This window comes from Salvia miltiorrhiza, chromosome 6 (genome assembly GCF_028751815.1).
Source record: "Salvia miltiorrhiza cultivar Shanhuang (shh) chromosome 6, IMPLAD_Smil_shh, whole genome shotgun sequence".
In the NCBI taxonomy this organism is placed as follows: domain Eukaryota; kingdom Viridiplantae; phylum Streptophyta; class Magnoliopsida; order Lamiales; family Lamiaceae; genus Salvia; species Salvia miltiorrhiza.
This window is the reverse complement of record NC_080392.1, coordinates 20,057,576-20,068,985: the sequence shown is the minus strand read 5'-3', so window position 1 is coordinate 20,068,985 and position 11,410 is coordinate 20,057,576. Positions and strand designations below refer to the sequence as shown.

The 11,410-nt window shown below is 37.7% G+C and overlaps 1 protein-coding gene and 1 long non-coding RNA gene across 2 annotated transcripts; one reads left to right on the top strand and one right to left on the bottom strand.

Annotated features, from left to right (window-relative positions):
- Positions 1-2,980: 2,980 nt before the first annotated feature.
- LOC130987389 (LOB domain-containing protein 6-like) lies at positions 2,981-4,270 on the bottom strand. Its single transcript, XM_057910902.1, has 2 exons — positions 3,460-4,270; positions 2,981-3,373 (listed from the first exon to the last, which is right to left on the bottom strand). The coding sequence occupies exons 1-2, from the start codon at positions 4,098-4,100 to the stop codon at positions 3,238-3,240; spliced, it is 777 nt and encodes a 258-aa protein (XP_057766885.1). The 5' UTR covers positions 4,101-4,270; the 3' UTR covers positions 2,981-3,237.
- A 3,901-nt stretch (positions 4,271-8,171) lies between these two features.
- On the top strand, positions 8,172-9,242 carry LOC130987387 (uncharacterized). The gene is made up of 2 exons (XR_009089711.1): positions 8,172-8,379; positions 8,468-9,242. It is a non-coding gene; the product is annotated as an uncharacterized LOC130987387 (long non-coding RNA).
- Positions 9,243-11,410: the final 2,168 nt, after the last annotated feature.

The window sequence follows — 11,410 nt, the reverse complement described above, 5'->3', positions numbered from 1 at the left end:
CCCACAGCTTCGTCCACAATATTTCTCTAAGTCTTTTATCATGCACTTAGATTTCAAGTAACCTTTGACTTCTTCATAGTATTTCTTTAAATCTTTTCTCATGGACTTAATGGACTTAGATTTCAAGCAACCTCTGACTTTTTCATAGTATTTCTCTAAATCTTTTCTACATGCTGCATTCTAGCTGAGATCTTTCTGACTGATCTATTGATCAGCTAGTTTCATAACATTAATTTCTCTAAATCTTTTCTCATGCACTTAGATTTCCATGCTGCACTTTAGTTGGGATCTTTCTGATCCATTGATCAACTAGTTTGGCTAATATCGAGGTTTTAATTTCTTCATGGTATTTCTCTGAGTCTTTTTTCATAAACTTAGATTTCAACATGTTACACTCTAGCTGTGATCTTTGTGATCTTTCTGATCCATCAACTAGTTTGACTATCATCGAAGTTTTATTATCATTGGTTTTTGACATATTTGAAACCAAAAAATTTTCCAACCAATTTTTATGGGTTAATTGGCTCTAAATCCACACATTATAGTTAAATTTTGGTTTTTCCCATACATTATAAAATTGGTGCCAAAATACATATTGATGAGTAAACTCTCAACACATCAAGGAAAAAATAAGAATAAGAAGAAGAATGGAGCTAAGACATGAGTATCACAAAGCAGAAAAGCTAGAATTTAACTTGTATTGATTTTTCAAATAAAGATAGTGTGAATTACAAAGTGACGATTCCTCTATTTATATGTAAAATCTACTCTTCACGTACTCCGCATGTATCTTTAATCTCCGTGTCCTTCTTGTAACTGATTCTACAAACTCTATCAGGGCGTGAAGGCTATTTGGCTTCTGACCTTCTCCTAGTGTTCTTGGTCATGAATAATTCTTCATCCATTCCACCACGGCAAAGGAAGCTCCCATCATGGTAATGAGAAGAAAACCTAGCATTTACTCTCCACCGTGGCAAGGGAAGCTCCGCTGCGGCAGGGAGAAAAACTCCGTTACTCATGCTCCACCATGGCAGGGGGCACCACTGTGGCAAGGGGAAAAAGCTCTGTAGGAGGGTTCTAGCGTGTCAAGAAGGAAAACTTCGTTACTTACACTCCATCGTGACACTAAATCAAACGTGCCATCATGGCCCAGAGCCTTAAATCTTTGGCTTCTCCTAAAATTAGGATATCTTGTCACAGTGACAAGTTACATGGCCTGGTCTTGACCTTCAAATTTAGGAAAATAATCCTCTATCTCATCTTATTCCTTTTTGGCACCCTAAAATCCCTTTTTAGCCTTAAGCTTTAAGTATTTAAATTAAGGGATAGTATTTAATTGGCTGATGTAGGATTTACTCCTCATCACATATACTTTGAGATTGTTTGGAATTTCCCATAAATTTCAATTTTCCCCAAATCAAAGCTTACATGGCAAAATTAAAATTGATGTGGCAAGCTTATCGATCAAAACGACATCGTTTTGATTATTATTTAAAAAAAAATCCAGTTTGCCGTATTATCGTTGACACCTTCAGGTCGCTGCGCGGCTTTCGGTTGTGGCCCATTAATTTTTTTTATTTTTTAATTTTAAAGAAAATCAAAATAACGTTATTTTGATCGATAAGCTTGCCACAACAATTTTAATTTTTCCACGTAAGCTTTGTTTTGGGAAAAATTGAAATTTATAGGAAATTTCAAAAAGTCTCAAAGTGTATGTATTTTGGCACCAATTTCATAGTGTATGGGAAAAACCAGAATTTGAGTATAATGTATGGATTTACAGCCAATCAGCAAAACAAGAAACATGACCAAAAAAAAAACGACAAACTTTCAAAATGTTGAACCAAATGAAAGCAAATTTGTACCAAATTACAAGCCATTACTTTATCAAAAGCTTTCGGTTTTGAAGCAAACAAAATATTAAAGCATAATACATTAATTAATCAATATAGGATAAGCATTAACATATCAATCTTTAATGCTTATCCCCTTATCCCACAACTTCATTTTCAAGTAACAAATTTTACATGTCATTCACGGAAATCGATTTTGAATAAATAAATATACTATGAGACGATCATAAATCTATCTTGTGCCATTTAATTAGTTCTACAAAATTAAATATATTCGCTACTCAAAAATTGATCAAACATATTGGTTAAATTAAAATCAATTTCCAAAATTATTTTATTCTTTCCACTATAAGTTGATATTTCTTATACATTAATTGCATCGATTAATTAACACCGTTAGGCCATGTTTGACAAGTAGCTCAAGTTTTACACAAGAGTAATAAACCCAAGCAAATGGAGCAAGAGTCGGGCCGTTTGTGATTTGTAGCAAGAGTCGGGCCGTTTGTGATTTGTGGTCATGTGTTTGGTAGTCCATGCATGGTATAAAGTGCTAAAATTTCCAATTCCAGTTTGATAAGCATAGCAAAACACAGTTAAATATGTGCATTGACTATTATATCCTTGTTAATTAGTATATGGAATGCCAATATTATCCTCAACTATTTTACTTCAACCCTAAACGGCAGATTAAGGGGGAAATTCACAAATACATATACGTAATCACCACCATTTCAATCGACACAGTGCCATTCTGATTTCTCTAGCTAATTACGGTTAAATTCGAAGCGAAATTTCATCAACTGTGGACTGCGAAGATACACAACTATGGGCTCGACGCAGCAAGATATGAACACACCTATTTAGTCGTGATTTCTTGTAGTTAGGGTAACTGATTGACGGGTTGATTTTGGGATGCATATGTACACACCTCTCTGAAAAATGGAACTAAGTGTAGGGGACAAGTGAAACTCATGGGAGAGGAGAAATGCAAAACTAAGCAAAACTAATTTAGGTAAATATTTGCATGGACAAGTGAGGAAAAATGCAAAACTAATTTAGGGGAATTTGCCGGGACAAGTGAAATGCAAAAAATAAATATTACGAAAATATGGAAAAACACAACGATCTGTCACTGATCCACTTTTCTATCGTCGTCCATTGGATAAATTTTTTTGGCCGGATCTAGAAGCGAATAGCGAGAAGGTTGACGACTATCAAACACATAATCGGCTCATAGCTAAGTAACATGCACTTAACCAACTAATCAAACTAGTCCTTAAAGTTTTAAATAACAAGATTACAAGTGCAATTAATGATAAAATGATTAAAAAACATAAAACCCAGCGCTGAAGCCTCTACATAAAAATCGAAACCGGTCCACATTTTAATTGACAGTAGTGAGGCTGAAGCCTGCAGCCGCAGACCTCAACTCCCTCCGGCAGCCGTGCTCCGTTGCAGCACCACCTCGCATCTCCCTCCGGCAGCCGCTCTCCTCCGCATCATCTAATGTTGAGTCCAGGCTGCTCATGCAAAATTGAAATATCTCGTCACAAATATCAATTGATCAAAAGAGAAAAGAATTAAACATCAAATAGCGATTCATTACCTGGATTCAAAAGCTTCATTTTTAGGTTCGATATAAGAAGACTGTCTGTCGTCATCAAATACAGCGGCGGCGTTGTTAAACTGCTGCGCTCCGAAATCAACACTCACGTTTCTCTTCTGATGAATCACGAACGCCTCCATCTGCGCTTGAATCGAGCTCAAATTACTGCTCATTGTATCGGAGCCGCACGGCTCGCAGGCGCCGTCGTTGAAGAGAAAGCCCGCCGCCGCGGCTTCGCCGGGTGCGTAATCGAGCCAGCAATCCGCGGGCTTGGCGGCGGCGAGGGCCGCCTGCTCGCGGCACGCGGCGATGGTGGCGCGGACGTAGTCGAGCTCGTCGCGGGCGAGGCGGAGCTGGTGGGTGAGCTGCGCGATGACGCCGGAGCAGCCGTCGACGGGGAAGCGCTCGCGCATGTCTGCCTCGTAGATGATGGAGCGCATGGCGTCCTCTCGCTGCTCCTTGGTCTTGAGCGCATCTAGGGTTTTGGTGACGTTGGAGACGCCGAAGAGGCGGTGCACGTTCTGGAACATCTTGGGCTGATTGGCTGGGAAATAGGGGGCGAGGGGGCACGTGGGGCTGCATTTGCGGCGCTGGTACTTGCAGGCGGCGCAGGCAGGGGTGCTTCCGCCCTTGACAGTCATGCTGAGGAGTAGGCTCCGCCGTCGAAAATGGAGGAGCCGATTATATAGGCGGAGGATTTTGATGAGGGCCACGTGTTGATGGGGACTTGGTAGAAATTGTTTTGGATTTCCGAAAGATTTGGGAGTTTGGTTTTGAAATTCTGTTTCATGCTTCTGACTCTTGAGTCCTCATCTTACTTTTCACTCTTATCTCTTTTGTGGTTATACTTATCTCTTCCTACTGCGTGCCTGCTGTTTTAACCATTTTTCTCTTTCTGCCACATTTTATTTTATCTTTACAATAAATTAACAATATTAAATAAATAAATAGAAACTCAAATCTAAAATTTTTGGCGTTAGCCCCTTATCGTTTAACCAACGCACGCACGTAGATATTTTAATTTCTGCGAGTGATGGTTAGAAAACCAAAACAGAAAAAAAGTTAATTATATATGAATATAACTATAGAATCAATCTATTAAAATATCCATTCTGATACTCCACTCATATAATAAAATTCAAAAATATTACCTCATATAACCAATTTAGTCAATTTTTTGTGCTAAAACCTCAAATTTACCTCTATCCAGCCACGGATCCAATTAATGTTAAACAATGCATCCAAAAAAAAGTTAATAGTATTAATATTTATGTATAAATTATTTTAAATTTAAAATATGGCCCCAATTAAAACTGTAATCCAAATTTATATATAACATAAACATATCAGTTTTTCTTTCACCAATTTAATGGTATTTTTACAATTACAATATTAATTAAAGATAATATTTTATAAATTAAATGCCAAATGAGAGATAAAAGAAGAAACATGAAAGAAGCTACAAAAAAAATGAGAGCATAAAGGAGAGAGAAGATATATGAGAGATAAAAATGGTAGATTTTTTTGGAAAATTTAAAAAATATATTTTATTTATTTTAAATAAAATTTTAATAATTTGTATATTAAATTAAAAATTGTATCATGATTTTTAATTTCAGATGTATATTGAATATTTTTTCAGTATTAGAAGAATATATGCAATATAAATCTACAACTATACAATATATGAAAAATTGAAAATAGAGTTGCAAAATTATATTTTCCCCACATATTTTATCTCTCATCACTTTTCTCCAACAAATTTCTTTCACTCTTTCTCTTTTCTTTTTCTGTATTTTGTTTTATCAAAAAATGTTAAATTTGATTCATGAAAAAAATATACAATATGTATTTTAGATTAAACTTTATAACAAAATCTTTAATTTATTGGTATAAAAATCTATATATCAAACAATTTTTAATAGTAACATTTTACCACCAATTTTTTTTTTTAAAAAATTCTCTTTATTTTTATATTTTATTTTTCTTTTAATTTCTTATGTTTATCATTTCATTCAAAAACTTGTGTTGTTTCGCTTCCGATAAGATACTCAATATGTTTCTCTAATAAAAAATTATGATAGAAAAATTACTCCCCCATCCCAACGAAAGTGACGCGTATTCCTTTTCGAGTTGTTCCAACGAAAGTGGTGCATTTCCTTTTATAGAAATAATAAGGGAAATTTAAAGCTAAATTAAACACAAATTAAACCCTAGTTATTTACTTCCTCCGTCCCATTACAAATGTCACATTACTTTTGGGCACGGAGATTAAGAAATGTGTAAAAAGTAGATAAAGTGGGTTGGTGAAAATTATTTAAATATTAGGTATAGAGAGATAATATATTGCAAAAAATGAAATTATGAAACATTTGTAATAGGACATCCCATTAAGGAAAATGAGATATTTGTAATTAGGGGTGTAAAATCGGGTATACCCTCACCCGATACCTGCAAAATTAAAGAGGAGTGTCACGTGCGGGTATTGTATTCCCAAAAATTTCGAGTAGCGGGTACCATCGGGGTACCCGCAGGTACCCGCATACCCGCAAGAATTTTCAATTAAATAATTTTTAGGAAATAGGAATTGAATTAACGCCCTAGCCTTAACTCGTTTGTCTCTCGACTCTCACTTCTAAGACACATAACTCTTGACTCCCACTTCTCACTTCTCTTCGTTCAAACGCCGCCTCTCTAGAGTTCGGCCGCCCGCCGTTTGCCTCTCTCGTCACCCGTCGTCGCCTCTATCAGAAATTGGCGTCCCCCTGTCCGATTTGACGATTTCTTCAGTCGACGCTCGGTGCTCGCCTCTACTGTTCAACCAACGCGGCACACCGTCGCCACCGCCCACCGGCGCACTGCCCGCCTCTTCCAGTCGCCTGTCGAATTTAGATATTTACTCGATTAGGATTAGCCGATTATGATTTTGAAGTGGATTGGCTTATATAGTATCATTTTACCTCTGTTTTTTAGGTGAATTTTGTGCTTTGGTGCTGCATTTAGTTTTAATTTGTTGAGCTGCTGGATTTGTTGTGCTTCTGCTGCATTTAGAGTTTTAATAGTGCTTTGGACAGTGTTAAATTTTATTTTGAAACTACATCTACTATTACTTTATTGGTGATTTTGTTGGTGTTAGACTATTGATTGATCTTCGATTGAGCGTCTGAACTTGAATTTTGATTGTTGTGCTTGTTTGTTAGCTATTTTATTACTCCCTCCGTCCCGTTATTAATGGCTCGTTTCTTTTCGGCACGGGTATTAAGGAGAGTTGTATTAGAGTATGTCCCACATGTTTAATGAATCTTAAATATTGTTAACAAAGGAGGCATTTGTTTCTCCAAAAATATACTGCCGGCGCTCTCCCTCCCCCTCTTATCTGTGCTTGTCGTCTCCCTCTACCCCTACACACCATCCTTTGAACAGCCAACAAAGAACCAGTGACAGAAATCCAAGAAATTGATTTACAAAAAAAAAAAAAACAGAAATCCAAGAAATTGCCTCCAACAACAAGTAATGGGCGAAAACATTTACAAGAAATTAAAGAAATTGTCTCCTAATCTGTAAATTTGTTCACCACAAACTGATCTCAAATCTCGCCGCACAAAGAGTGGCGAGAAATGAAGGCGGTGGAAGGTGGAGGCAGAGGGCGGCGCGGGCTGCATCGACGAGCGGTCGTCTTCTTGGAGGCACAGATCTGATAAGGAAAGAGGCGGAGGCAGAGGGGGGTGGATGGGGGCTGCCGATAGGTTTTTCTGGAGAGGGAAGCTTGGGGGGAAAGGCGACGCGAAGGTGGAGGCGCTACGTTGGAGGCGGCGCAGTACAGGAGGTGGCGCTACGGTGGAGGAGGTGATGGCGGAGGCGACTGGAGCGAGAGAGAGGCGAGATGACAGTGAAGATGGAGGAGACGGCGAGGTGGAGGAGACGATGAGATCTGGCGGAAATGGAGGTGACGCACAGAGGAGAAAGAGAGAAGTTGCGGAGGAGGTGGGTGGACGCGGAGTCGCCGCGCCGCCGCCGTGGAGGTGGAGAGGCGGCGAGGGTGAGCATGAGAGAGAGAGTCATCGGGAGCGAGAGAGAGAGTTTTTTGAAAAAGGAAGAGAGAGAGAGAGAATTAAAGTGAGAGGGGTTTGATTTTAATTAAATAGGTTTAATTAGGCTTTTAATTAACATTAATCACTCCCTTATTTTTGCCAAAATAAGAAACGTGTCATCAATAACGGGACAACCCAAAAAGGAAAACGTGCCATTATTAACGGGACGGAGGGAGTATTATTTATTCGTCACAAGTTTTATGGATAATCGATGAAATAGAACAGATATTTAAAAAAAATGTGAAATGAGGGACAAAATACCCGCGAGTGAAGAGGGTACCCGTAAATTGCGGGACAAAAATACCCTCCGGCGGGACAAAATACCTGCAAAATTAAAATCCACCAAAAAATTGCGGGAAATGAGGGTAGCCGTACAGTGCCGGCGGGACGAGTGAGGGTAGGGTATTTTGTTGATTCATGCCGAATAAAGAAAATGAATTTATCTTATTTTAATTCCAACAAAAATGATTTACAAAATTTTGTAAATTTGAGTTGTTTAAGTTCATTAAGTGATCTAAATTCATATGCATTATATGTTTATTCAAATCAAGCATCGAGCATTTAAACGAGCTATTTAATTAGTGAACCTTGAAGAATTATTACAGTCGTAATAATTCAAACCTGAAGTTTTAATTGTCTAATCAACACCCGCACACCCTATACTCCTACCGGCCACTCTACCCCTTACCTGCAAGAGCCTTTAAGGTAAGCTGTCAATTTCCCCGACACCCCTCTGTTTGAGCACACCAAGACCATTTCATTTTGACATTCTTGCAACTTCCAGCAGCACAACATCCTCTTTCACGCAAACAATATCCAAGTGCAAGAGGTAAGAACTCAAAATCTGTTTTTCCTACTTTCTATTAAGTAAAATAACCTTTCATTGTTTTAATCCTTACAATTCTAAACCATTCCAGCAGAGAAGCCAAAATCAAAGCACCCACCAAAAACTTCCACCAAGGTACTAATCAGTATAGCTCAAGAAAATGGCGAATAAACCGTTAATATGCACAACAAACTCATCACATGGCCTTTACAGATTGCGTATATCAAAATTTAGCAAATGACATTCATGAAATACATATGCTTACGAACTGTGTATATACTTGTATATATAATCATTGTTGTGTAAAAAGAAAAGAGGACTAGGAGTCTTGAGCTTTGATCTTGGCTGGTGTGTCGGGTCGGGTCTGCGGAGTCAAGGAGATGAGTCTTGTGGCTGAGTGAACTGGGCTCGGTGTTGTGGTATTGAGTCGAGTTGGGTGGATGTTGTCACTGCTGAGTTGAGTCAGGGGGGGAAGGTTGACGGCGGCGGCCATGGCTGCCCTATGGTCGCCGGGAATCGGAGCAAGGAGAGGCGACGAGGCAGGGGCCTTGTCGCTGGGGTCACCGGGAGGGAGAGAGAGATCGAGGAAGGCGGCGGCGCCTCGCCATCGCCAAGGAGGAAGGCGAAGGCGGTGATTCTCGACGCCGCTTCGTCGTCCATGCGTCTGTGTGTGAGCCGTTCTTTGAGTCGCCGGAGGTGAGGGAGAAGAGAGAGCAGAGGGAGTGGCGGGGGTGTTGCAGGGGTGCCGGGTTCTGTGGGTGAAGGGAAACGAGGGAGGTGATGATGTGAGGGCGGCGGCCGTGATTGATCGCGGCGCTCTTCGCCGGAGAAGAGGGCGGCGCCGCACCAACCTCTGGTGTGTGCGTGTAATTAAGAGAAGGAGGAGAAAGGTAATAGGGTTTGGGATTTGGGCCTTTTAAATTTCAAATCAGTTCTTTTATTTAAGACCTGGGCTTAGCTTTATTTTAAATTGGGCTGCCCTATTTTATTTTAAATTGGGCTGCCCTATTTTATTAATTGAACTATCATTAGTTTAATTAATTTATTTAAAGAATAATTTGTATAATAATAATAATAATAATAATAATAATATGCGTGGTACAGAATAAACATTTTATGTTATTCAGATATTATGCAGCGGATATGTAAGAACCTTGTTTTTCAAAGGCCTTAAGACTTCGTGTAGCACCTTTTAACTGAGGAATATAAATTGTGTTTTTAACGAATTCACTAATATTTGGATCTTCAAGACGTTCATTAATAAAATCGATAAGATTATTAGTAGATTTAATTTTTTCGTTTAATTTTTTAAAATAGCGAGCATATTTGCTACCTCTAATAAGATAATCATATGGAGCATAAAAAATATAATTACGATCTGAAGGAATTAAACTCATGATTTTTCATGATAAGAAAGCTTATATAAACATAAAACTTACATAAGAAGAATTTCTTCAGAACTTCAAACAGGTACAATAAACACAAATATTTGACAGTGAGAGAGGGAAAGGAAGAAGAGGGCGAACGAACTCAAGCGTACCCTTCTTCATAACTATAATAGGCATTATATAGAGAGGAAAATGAGACTTCCGACACATTTTGTCCAAGAAGTCAAAAAGGAAAAAGTTGGCCATTTTTTTTCTAAAAGGTAATAGTATAGTAGCAATAAGTGAGCTTGAAGCATCTTTGATTGTGTCATTCTGCATTTTGCTTTCGTCATTCTGCATTCGGGTCTTGTGCTTTTTGACACTTTTCAAGATCGAAGTCTGAATCATCTTCATCTTCATCCATTGCTTCAGTTTCTTCATAATTTTGTTGTTCTTTAACAACAAGTCTTCTTTCGTTTTCAGATGTTGATGTCAAGGGAATTTCTTCATTATCTGCATAGGATTTTCCAAAAACTTCTTTGTACAAAGAATTAACAGATTCTTTATTCATTTTTAGAAGTAGCTCTTTGAGCAACGTATCATGAGAAGGAGCCTGAGCATTCATATTTTTCATGATGTTGGCAGATGGTTTGAGGGATAGAATTCCTCTTTTGTCATAGGTTTTACCTTCATCAAAGAAATTTTCTTTTGGCCACCATTTAAGAAGAATTCTTCTTTTAAGTATGGTAGCGGTCATCTTTGTTTCGATTTTATCGAACTGTTGATTTTCAAGGTTATAATCCCATCTAATAATCCATGAGACTTGATAATGGTTTACGAATTGTAGAATAGCAGAAATATTCTCAAGATGATTATTTTCTTTATAAAATTTTCTTCAGATATTTTTAATATCATTTGGAAATATCATGGGTGATGCCCCCCATGAAAAGAAAAAAGAGAAATACCAATTTGGAATTTTTTGATTTTCATCATCAAGAGTTAATTTTATCCACCATGAGTGCTTTCGAGCACTATTTTCATAAAGGAAAATATTATCCCAAGCTTTGACATAGTCATAATAGTTATAATATGGAATCCCTTGAAAGTTTTCAAGTTTTCTGGATTGAAAAAGTGGAAGACCCCAATTTGAGGCGGGAAGAATTATCTTAATAATGAGTTTGGAGAATGCAAACTCTTTATTGGATTTTTCCATATGTTGAATTGTTATTGATCCAGTATCAACTAGAATTCTCTCAAAGTATTCTCGAGTCTTATTCCCGTGCACTGGTTGCATGTCTTTATGTAGATAAATATTTGCAATTTGCAAAGGAGAAAGACCTTTTAGGTCATTTTCAATTGGACAACAATTTAAAAATCCAGAGACAAGATATGGATATCTTATCTCTTCTTTTGTTCCTCTTTGAAGGAAGATAGCATCATTATAATATTGAATATCATAGGCTTTTTCATCATTTTCAAATTCTTTCAGATAATCAAAATCTTTTAGATTTTCTTCTTCACGTGAGTCAGAGCTTTTAGCTCCTTGTGGCTTTTGGAATTTTTGATAATTCTTTGATGGAAGAATTGTCATGGGCTTTTTCTCTGAAGCTTGTCGTTTAACGACCTGTGACCACTGATTGTCCCTGTAAAAATTTACGAGTAAGGAA